The 10,712-nt window shown below is 62.1% G+C and overlaps 1 protein-coding gene across 1 annotated transcript in view; it reads left to right on the top strand.

Annotated features, from left to right (window-relative positions):
* The first annotated feature begins 1,497 nt into the window (after window positions 1-1,497).
* LRP8 (LDL receptor related protein 8) overlaps window positions 1,498-10,712 on the top strand; it is a 28,624-nt gene continuing 19,409 nt past the window's right edge. The window contains exons 1-6 of the mRNA XM_044674803.1: window positions 1,498-1,659; window positions 2,679-2,835; window positions 5,353-5,481; window positions 6,840-7,208; window positions 7,740-7,862; window positions 8,374-8,496. Coding sequence (XP_044530738.1) covers window positions 1,498-1,659; window positions 2,679-2,835; window positions 5,353-5,481; window positions 6,840-7,208; window positions 7,740-7,862; window positions 8,374-8,496 — 1,063 coding nt within the window. The remainder of the gene's footprint in view (window positions 1,660-2,678; window positions 2,836-5,352; window positions 5,482-6,839; window positions 7,209-7,739; window positions 7,863-8,373; window positions 8,497-10,712) is intronic.

Here is a 10,712-nt window from a genome sequence, read left to right on the forward strand (position 1 = left end):
CATTATATGTGGTATTCCATATCCGTAGGCCCCCACCTCTACAAAGATAAGGAATAGCATATCTACTATTGCTATTGTTGTGTTGTCTATGGTGCCTTTTATCTCTTGATTAGATTGGTTTTTACTTTTGCTTAGTCTGAGATCATGATACTACCCTTGATTTTTTTTTTTTACTTTAACTGAGACATAGTAGATTCCACTCCAGCTGTTTACTTTTGCTCAGTGTGTGTCTCTGCTTTAAATGTATTTCACGTAGACAGTATAGTGTGAGATTCTGGTTTTTTGTCCACTCTCCTGTCTTTTTCCATTTTATGGGTGAGTTCATCCCATTCACATTCACAGTTATGATCACTAATGTTTCCCTTCAACTTATTTCCCCCTGTTTACCATTCTCCCTCTCTTCTTTTAGCCTTCTCCTGTTCAAAGATGTTTTCTTTTTTACCACCACCATCTCAATTTGCCCTCCTTTTGTCCACCTGGAAACCCCACTTCCCTCTTTTCCCCCAACCTCCTAATGGGTAAGGTAGGGTTTTGTAGCTGACTGAGTGTGGGTATTATTCCCAAATTGGACATCTCCCTCTCCAACCAGTTTAGGGGCAGCTGTACACAGCAGGCCCTTAATACTGCTTGGTGTATTGTGGGGTAAGTAGTAGTAAAAGGAATAACATTTGATATTTCTCTTTCTGTTTTAATGTTTGCCTCACATTGCATAACCTCATTTGAGGCCCATTTAAGCCTCATAACAACGCTAGGAATTTATTTTACAAACAAGGAAACTGAGGGACCAGGGCCTTGTGACTCTAAACATGAGCCTGGCCTGGAGTTCTGCTTTCTCAGGACCCATCATAAGTCTCACTTCTTTCTCCTCTTGGCACAGAGCTCTCTGTCAGTGGTGCTGTTCAAGCTGGAAGCCTTGCCTTTAGGGATGGTAGGGAGGCGGTTCTTGTCCTAGGGTGGGGGGCTCTGCCCCAGTTCTCCTCTTCTGAAACACAGAAAATAAAAAGGAATCTGCCCCTTATGGTTGGAGGCAGCCCTGCACCTTCCCATAGGACAGACATAGTCCCTGGGGCTGGGCTCTGGAAAGGAAGCAAAGGGCCTTTTCTCTCTGCCTGGGGGATGCCCTCACCAAAAGCCCGGGCACTGCCAGTCCTAAAGCCCCTCCCCCTTCTGACACTCCCTGTCCTAAGGCCCCTCCCCCTTCTAGCACTCCCTGTCCTAAGGCCCCTCCCCCTTCTGACACTCCCTGTCCTAAAGCCCCGCCCCCTCTGACACCCCAAGCCTCTATGCCTCTCCCTCTCTTCCCTCCTGACCCTGTCTGTGGTTAGAGCTCGTGGCAGGGCAAGGGCTGCCCCTTATCTTGCCCCGCCCGGATCCCAGTGCCTAGACTTCGAGGGGAGCCGTGAGAAGCGCAGCCGCCCTCACGCGGGGAGTCATTTACCCAAGGTCACCCTGGGCCGCCTCTCAATCAGGGTCCTTAAATCATTGTTCAAGTCCGGGATGCACTGCATAGAAATGTATGCAAATCGCATGCAAATAAACCCCGGGGCTCTTGGGAATGGCTTGATTGGGGGAAGACTGATCTTCCAGGCGCCCCCAGCGGCCTCCATTTTGGATGACAGCCGGTGGGGGCAGGGCGGCGGGTTCCCGGTTCTGGCCCCGGTGAGGAGGGGTCCTTCCCCCCGAGTGGCTTCCCGGGTCTCTCCCCCCGCCCTGGGAGTCCGCCGCTGACACCGAGCGGCCCGGCACACAGTGGCCCAGTGTGTGGAGGCAGACAAAGCCCCAGCATGGACCCGTCAGGTGCTCCTGAAGGGACCCTTCCCGGCCAGGCCATTTGTATAGAGATGCCTTCCCGGAGTGTCTCAGGAACTCGGGCCGGTTGCTGAGGAGGGGGACGGGGAGGAGAACAAGGTTTCGATTGTGCGTCCGAAGGCGCTGAGCCTCGCGTCCCAGGCCCAACCCCTGAGGAAAGGGGGCAGAGGGAGTGATTTACAGGGGGCCCGGCAAAGCCTGCCTCTTCCCAGGGGGCGGCGGGGCTGCCATTGGAAACTTGGGTTCCAATCCCGGCTCTGGCCCCCTCCCCGAAGGTCCAGCCCCTCAGGCCGTGTCCATTTGGGATGGGGAGTGAGGCATTTGGGGGGACCGGGCTTGGCCTTGGACCCCTGGAGGGTGCTAGACTTGGAGGCAGAGACCCGGGTGGTTCTGAAGCCTCCAATGACCCGCTGACTACCCGGGCATGTCTTGTCTCTGTGCCTCGGTTTTCTCATCCAAGCAATGGGGATGATAGTAGTAGATCACCCGTCTCCCAAAGCTACCGGAGGAAAGTGCTGGAGGAGTTTTGTCTGCTATTTCTTCTGTTGTCTCAAATTCTGGTTTAAAGCAACTGGTAGCCGAATCCCCAAAAGAGGCAGCTCTCCTGTCTCTCCCCCGCCCTCCCCCTGCCCAGCTCAGGGCCTTGGCTCTAATACCACCCCCAACCCCCCTTCCCCCCCCACGCAGGGTTGGTTTCCATGAAAGGTTCTCTTGGAAAGTTCCATTGGGAGGACTAGATTACCCAAGAGCTGGGCACGATGCCCGAGAAGTCCCTGAATCAGAGGGGTCTAGAGTTCGGGGCCTGCTTCCTGCCATGCTAGGGCTGAGGAGACTCTTGGTGCCATTTCTGTGCCCCCCGCCTGGGTCAGCCGCTCCTGCTCACCCTCTTCTTCCTCTCTGCAGCCAAGAAGACCTGCTCAGACAGCGACTTCACCTGCGACAACGGGCACTGCATCCCGGAGCGCTGGAAGTGTGATGGGGAAGAGGAGTGCCCTGACGGTTCCGACGAGTCTGAGACCACCTGCAGTGAGTGCTGGGGGGGGTCGTGGGGGACAGACACCAGGAATGAGCACTTAGGATGGGATGAGGCTCCCACAGGGGCAGAGGCCTTGGCCGGGGAGGCCAGAGTTCTTGGTGATGTCATTCCCATTGTACCTTCCCTTTGGGCCTCAGTTTCCTCTCATTGTGCTAAGTCAGCCCTGACCCTGAAGCTAAAAGCCCTCTTGATTAAGGAATTCTCTAGAAGGACCTTCCGAGCTCCTACATGTTCCTTTCCAAGGGCTCTTCCCTGCTTGACCTTCTGTGTTCTAAGACCCCTCCCCCTCAGGCACTCCCTGATCTAGGCCCCTCCCCCTCTGACACTCCCTCTGCTAGGCCCCTCCCCCTCTGACACTCCCTGTTCTAGGTCCTTCCCCCTTGGGAACTCCCTGATCTAGGCCCCTCCCCCTCTGACACTCCCTGTTCTAGGCCCCTCCCCTTTTGACACTCCCTGTTCTAGGTCCCTCCTCCTCTGACATTCCCTGTTCTAGGCCCCTCCCCTCCTGACACTCCCTGATCTAGGCCCCTCCTCCTCTGACATTCCCTGTTCTAGGCCCCTCCTCTTCTGACACGCCCTGTTCTAGGTCCTTCCCCCTTGGGAACTCCCTGTTCTAGGCCCCTCCCCCCTGACACTCCCTCTGCTAGGCCCCTCCCCTCTTGTCACTCCCTGTTCTAAGGCTCTTTCCTATTTGACCCACCCTATTCTCTGCTCCTTCTGGGCTACGTTCTAATGTTCTGTGTTCTGGACTGACTAAAGATCCCCCGAGCTGTGGAGAGAAGGCCCCGGTGCTGAGCACTCAGTCCTGGGGCTCTGTTGGCGGCTGCCTTGGCTCGCCGGGCCTCAGTCTTAAAGCAAACTTGTGTCAGGGCTTCGGGGCTCCTGTTTGATGAGGGGGGGGTTTGGACCCGTAAAGGCAGCAGCTCTGCCCCGTCTGGGTAAGAGGCTAAGAGGGGGCCAGCCGGCTTTGGAGGCCAAGGCGGAGGCTGGGGCAGGGATTTCAAGGCCTGCCCAGGCTGGTTTCCTTGTTGCCTAGCAGCGGAGACACAGAGAGAGGGAGGGAGACAGAGGCGAGGGGGCCCCTCCCCCAGCAAGCCCCCCACCCGCGGTCACCCTGATGTCCTCCTGGATCCCCCCAAGGAAGAACCACCAGTTCAGCCTGGAGGCCTCCTGGAGACGTCAGCCTCGTGCCTGAGGCAGGGGCGTCATGGGGAGAATGAGGGGGGGGGCCTGCACGTCAGGCTTTCGGCTTCATCAACCACAAGAAAGATTGAATGTGATGATCCCCCCTTTTGGGGGTCCCCACCAAGGAGTCCCTCCTGCCAGTCTGAGGCTCTGGGAGCCCAGAGAGGCGATCCTGCGAGCCGGGAGCTCCTGAACTCAGACTGGCGCCTCTTAGTGGGGGGAGAGAGGTTCTCCAGGGGGGGCCACGCTGAACCCCATTCCTGAGGGGAGGGGCTGCGCAGGGGCTTGGAGGCCAGAGAACTTGAGGAAACTTCTGGCACCCTTCCTGACAGCCTGGGAGCTGGGTCTCCTCCCCGGAGGTTCCTGCATCCCCACCACCCCCACCTTCTGATTGGAGCCCCCAGAGGGGAGGCCTGGAGGCTGAGGCGAGTCTGTGCTGTGTGGCCTTGAGCAGGTTCTTTGCTCTTCTGCACAGTGGGGAGGCCTTGGTCTGCTCTCCCTTCCCAGCCCTCCCTCTGGGGCCCCCCTGGCGGCTGTGCGATTGCCCTGATAGGGAGAATCCCAGCCAGGAGATGCCACGTCCCCGTGTGGCTCACGTCCGCTCTGCAGCTTGCAGGTGTGCAGGGTTACCTGGGACAGGACTTGGCCACCATCCCACAGCCAGGAAGGGTCAGAGGCAGGACTTGAACTCGGGTCCTCCTCAGACTCTCTGTGCCGCTGTGGGGCTGGGCAGCTGCCCTCGGACACCCGGAGGGCCATTCATGGGCATGAGGGCCACATCCTGCTCTGCTTGTCCCAAGTGAGGCTGCCCGGGAGGAAGATGTCTGGCCAGGGAGGAAACGGGCTCCCGAGCAAGGCCAGGCATTCAGGGGCCGCGAGGGGGCCCAGAGGAACCGCCTGCTCTCTGCGAGGTGACCCGGCCAGTCATTAACCCCCATTGCCTAACCCCGACCTGGAGACAGAAAGCCTCACAAAAAGGGAGTGAGCTCCCCCTTCTCGGAGGTCTGCAAGCAGAGCCCCCAGGGCTGGCCTGCCCCTGGGGGGCCCACAAGGTTCTTCCATTAGGGCTGCTCCCCAAACTGAGGAAGGGCTTGGCCAGGGCATGGCTGGCACTTAGAGATGCCCACTGCGGCACGGAGGACGGCACGAGGAGAGCCCGGCGTGTCCAGTGCCCTGGCTGTGCCTTTGTAGCACCGAATGGCCAGGCGGCTTCTCGAGCCGCTCGCCTCTCTGTCCCCCTCTGTCTGTGGCCGGCCGGCACCGCTCTCCCTGCCTCGGTCTCCTGGCTGCGGCCCGGCTCACCGGCCTCTCTGTCCCCGCAGCCAAACAGGTGTGTCCTGCCGAGAAGCTGAGCTGCGGCCCCGCCAGCCACAAGTGCATCCCCTCGTCCTGGCGCTGCGACGGGGAGAAGGACTGCGAGAGCGGCAGCGACGAGGCCGGCTGTGCCACAGGTGGGGCCCCACAGCGAGCCCTGGAGGGAGCTGGGGTAGAGCAGAACCCCCTGTACACCCACTCTGTGTGTGTGTGTGAGAGTGTGTGTGTGTGTGTGAGAGTGTGTGTGAGTGTGTGTGTGAGTGTGAGTGTGAGAGTATGTGTGTGAGCGTGTATGTATATATGTCTGAGTGTATGTCTCTGTGTGTGTGTGTGAGTGTGAGTGTGTATGTGAGTGTGTGAGAGTGAATGTGTGAGTGTGTGTGAGTGTGTGTGAGTATGTGTGTGTATATGTCTGAGTGTATGTGTGTGTGTGAGAGTGTCTTTGTATGTGTGTGTCTGTGTATGTGTGTATGTCTGTGTGTGTGAGTGTGAGCATGTGTGTGTATATGTGTCTGAGTGTATGTCTGTGTGTGTGTCTGTATGTGTCTGTGTGTGTCTTTGTATGTGTGTGTGTATGTGTGTATGTCTGTGAGTGTCTCTGTATATATGTGTCTACATGAGTGTCTGTGTGACTCTGTGTGTGAGTGAGTCTGTGTGTCTCTGAATGTGTCTGTCAGTCCTCTCCCCCCACCCCCCGCCAGTACTTGCTCGCCCGCTTGTCTGAGGGGATGCTGAGGGGGTTCCTCTCCTCCTCCTGGGGGCCGCCATGATTGGAAGGCTCAAAGTGGGGCCTGGGAGGAGGGTTCGGTCCGGGAAGGCTCTGGGAGGCTCCGCACTCAGGCTGGGCCTCACAGGCGGAGGAGGAGGCCGGAGGAGGCCGTCCTAGGCCCAGGGGGCTGCTGAGTTCTGAGGCTCCGGAGCTCAGCCTCCGAGTGGCCGGTGCCAGCCGGGCCCCAAGACCTCTGCAGGGAGGCTGAGCGGGCCACGGGGCCCTGGAGCTCCAGACACGGCCCAGAGCCGTGGAAGTTTAGGGCTGGAGGGGCCTTTGAGGCCGGTCCAACAACCTCCTTTTACAGCTGGGGAAACTGAGGCTTACTGAGAGTCATTTTGTGGAGGAGGAGACCGAAGTCGTGCTGGGGTGGGGAGAAGGGAATAAGGAACAGGTTAGAATTTGAACTCAGATCCTTTGACCTCGCCTCTGGTCCCTCAGATACCTGGTAGGAGGTTTTCTTAGATCGAGCCCCGGCCCTGGGAGTCAGCTGGCACATGTCAGTGTGAGCTCAGGGGGTACAGGAGACCCCGCCCTCGAGGGGCCCGCGGTGCCAGGGCTGACCATGACCCGTGTGGAGAGCTCTGAGGAAGGGGAGGCCCTTGTTGCCCGGGGGGGGGGGGTGGACACTGGAGCCGGCCCTTGATGCGGGGAAGGATTTTAGGGGTGCAGAGGTGGGAATGTTGGGGACCTCGTTAACGGGGTGTCCGGGGGCCGCCTCTCCAGTGTGCCCCCCCAGTGAGTTCCAGTGCGAGAACCGGACGTGCATCGCGTCAGTCTTCGTGTGCGACGGCGACGATGACTGCGGCGACGGCAGCGACGAGCGGGGCTGCCCGGCGCAGGGCTGCGGGCCGCAGGAGTTCCGCTGCAACGGCAGCACGTGCATCCCCGAGCGCTGGCTCTGCGACGGCCAGGCCGACTGCGATGACCGCTCGGACGAGGCTCCGGAGCGGTGCGGACGCCAGGCGGGCACGGCGGCTCCGGCCACCTGCAGCCCCGGCGAGTTCCCCTGTGGCAGCGGCGAGTGCATCCACCTGACCTGGAAGTGCGACGGCGACGCCGACTGCAAAGACAAGTCCGACGAGGCCAGCTGTGGTGCGTGCCCAGGCGGGGGGCACCCCTGGGGGCCGCCTGGCGGTCAGCACGAGGGAGGCGCAGGCCCTCCGTCCCCTGCCCCGGCCAGACGCTCAGCTCCCTCTAAGAAACAGGCGGCTCCTTGTGTGCCATCGGAGATGGGGGGCGGGGCCACAAGGCGGCCGGAGGTGCTGGGTTCCAGGCTGGCCTCAGGAGCAGCCCGTTGGCCCCGGGCCAGCCCCTCCATCCCCGGCCAGCCCTGGCCAGACCCCCGGAGCTCCTCGCACTGAGGGTCCCCGCCGGCTGCCTCCCGGCCCCGCTTCATTCTCTAAAGGGCCGCTGGAGGCCTGGAGGTCTGCTCGGCCTCTGGGGGAAGACCAGAAGCTGCGGGGGGGGGGGAGCGAGGCTGCTGAGGCCAATGTCCGGCACGCTCACCGGCCGGCCCCACCATCCGGCTGGGAGGGGGCCGAGGGGGGCACCGGCTGGCGGGAGGAGGTCCCGGAGCGATGGTGGCCCTTCCCCAGGCGACATCTTCCTGTCCCTTCTCTGAAGCCGCCGTGGCGTGCCGCGCCGAGGACTTCCAGTGTGCGGACGGGACCTGCGTGCCGAGGGCCAGGCGCTGCGACCGGGAGCCGGACTGCGCGGACGGCAGCGATGAGGCCGGCTGCCTGCAGGGTATGTCTGGGCCAGCCTGGGCTTCTGGGGCTTCTTGGGGCCCCCCTGCTGCTTCGGTAGGGCCTGCCGGGAGGCTCCGAGCCCTCAGGAAGGCCTCCACGCGGGGCCCTGCTCCGATGGGCCTCCCCCAGAGCCGCTCAGAGGAGGGCCGGTACCAGGCACCACCCCCCGGCTGGGCCTAGACTTGGGGTGCCCCAAGGCCTCTCTGGTAGCCCAGATGTTCTGGGACCCCTTCTCCGCTCCCCCTACCCTTAAGCACCCTAAATCCCATGGGGAAGTGGGGGCGAGGCAAAGCCAGAAAGTAGGAGGATGTTTGGGGCAAATTCCAGCCCGCTAAGAAGAGAGTCAAGGCCCCCAGGAGAGCGTCCTGGGCTGCGGAGGTAAAAGGCTTCCTGGAGCCTGGAGGGGTGCGGGGGGAGGGGCCGGGCCTTCGGGGCTCCTCCAGCCGCCTCCCTGGCCGCCCACTCCGTGCCTGGCCTAACGTCCTCTGCTCTCTTGTCTGACCCGACAGAGTCCGTGTGCGAAAGCCCCAGCAGGTTTCACTGTAAGAGTGGCGAGTGCGTGGACGGCAGCAAAGTGTGCGACGGTCGCGGAGACTGCCGCGACGGGTCCGATGAGCCGCTGAAAGACTGTGGTACGGCCCGCCGGCCCGCCGCCTCCGCTCCCCTCCCGGCCTTCTCTGCCCTCCCCAACTAACCGTGTGGCCTTGGGCAGGTCACCTAACCGCCTCCCTGCCCTTGGAGACAGCAGGCCCGGGGCTCGTGGCCTCTCACTGCCCCGCCCCGAGCTGGGCTCTTCAGGGTGCCCGTGCGCTCGCTTGCTCTTGCTCGCTCTCTCTCTCTCTCTCTCTCTCTCTCTCTCTCTCTCTCTCTCGCTCTCTTGCGCTCTCTCTTGCGCTCTCTCTCTCTCTCTCTCGCTCTCGCTCTCTCTTGCTCTCTCGCTCTCCCTCCCCCTCCCTGTCCTGCTGCTGTAGCCAAGGGCTTGGCCCAACACAGGCATCTCCACATCAGGAGAAACATAAGCCGGTGCCCAAGTCTGTCCCGGCAGCTCAGGGGGCCAGAAAAGTATCTCCCTGGTAGAGGGTGAGGTCCTCATCACTGGTTGTATCCAAGCATCAGCGGGGGTGGGAAGCCTCAGACACCCCCGGGGTCCCGTGCAGCTCCAATTGGGGGGAGCCGGAGAAGCCGGGCAGAAGGCAGGCCTCCTCCGGCAGAGGGTAGCGCAGTGGGCTTAGCTGGAGGCCCCCCGGCCTCTCTGGGCCTCAGTTTCCCCTTTAAAATGGGAGCTCAGCCCTGGAGGAGCCTCACAGGCCTGGAAACTTAAAATAATGTTTGGTAAAGGAGTCCGGCAGGGAAGGCTGCCGCGGTGCCGCCCTGGCTCTGGCCCGCCACGCCGACTCAGGCCCCCGAAGGGGTTTGGGCGCAGCAGCTCACGTCTGGGAGGAGGAAGCGCTTCATCCCGGCCTACACGGCCCACTTCAGGCTGGACATGAGAGCAGCCCAGGCGGTGGGGGGAGGGGTGCAGCGGCCTCTGAGCACCCCCTGTGCAAGCACAGCCTGGGGAGGCTCCCCGAGAAGGCTTGTGAAAGGAAGAGCACCAGGGACTGGGGGAGCCTGGGGGGGATCTGGGGGCTCCTGGGACTTGGGGGGCCTTACTCAGCAGGGCCGGCCTTTAAGAAGGCCCTGGCCGCCGCTGTGATGCCAGGCACCCCGTAGCTCGAGCCCTTTGAGGCGCTGCAGGAGGAAATGGGGGTGCCTCGTCCCGAGAGGGGGTGCTCACCGTCCCCGGGAATCAGTGTGGGGTGGCTCAAGGCAGGAGGTAGTGCCGGGAGGGATGTTGGTCTTGTTCCTGGGGTCTGAGTGGAGCCGGGGGCCCCCACACCCCCTTCCTCGGGGCCTGCCCCGTCCTGCACCCTGCCTGCCCCTCGCTGAGTCCCCAGAGGCCAGGAGCTGGCCGGAGCCATTAACCCACTAAACTGCCTCCCTTCCTGCCTGCCTGTCCCGCATGGCTTCCCTGCGTGCAGCGAGCGTGGCCGAGTGTTCGTGTGAGCATGTGCACGTGTGTGGGGGAACGTGTGGTGAGCCTCGATCCTGCTGGGGCTTCTGGGACCCTCAAACCTGCTTTCCTGCTTGGTTCCCTTTGGGGAGGCCTCTGGGGATCTGGGGGTGACCCAGAGGACCCCCTCGGGTTTCCCCAAGAGGAAACGGCCTGTCGTGGCCCCCCGAGGTCCATCTCTGAGCACCCCACCTAAGACGCTGGTGGCCGCACGGAGGTGGCACTCCGTTAGGGTTGCGGCAAAGGTTCAGAAGGGGGCTCTCGGGACCCCAAACTCGGCAGGGCCTGTTGGAGACAAATCCTGGAGGGTGCCGGGGAGAGCCGGAGCCGCGGCCACAGGGTTCTAGGCCTCCTCTCTGCCAGGGCCTCGAGAGGGGACACGTGCTGTCTGTCTGCGGGAGACGCCCTGTCTCTAGGGCACGGGGAGACCGGGGCCTCGTGGCGGGCCAGGCCGCAGGGGACCCCAAAGGAGGCAGGGCTGGCCCTTCCCTTACTGGAGGGCCTCCGGCGAGTCGTCAGTGTTTCCCATCTGTGAAATGGGGCCAGTGTGTCCCCCAGCCTCACGAGGCTGTGGTGAGGAGGGGGGTCTCGGGGGACGTCGTCGTCATGGTCACCATCATTGTTATTGCAGTGACAGCAGCGGCCCGGGGAAGGACGCGGCGGCGCAGGGGTAAAGGGGGCTCCGCTCGCTCCCTCTGCATGGCTTGGGCTCCGGCTGTGCATGGCCTGGAGGGGGGGCTCTAGCAGAGCTGCCTGTGCATGGCTGGGGGTGGGGGTGGGGGGTGCCGGAGGCGC

The sequence above is a fragment of the Gracilinanus agilis genome, chromosome 4 (genome assembly GCF_016433145.1).
Source record: "Gracilinanus agilis isolate LMUSP501 chromosome 4, AgileGrace, whole genome shotgun sequence".
Classification (NCBI taxonomy): domain Eukaryota; kingdom Metazoa; phylum Chordata; class Mammalia; order Didelphimorphia; family Didelphidae; genus Gracilinanus; species Gracilinanus agilis.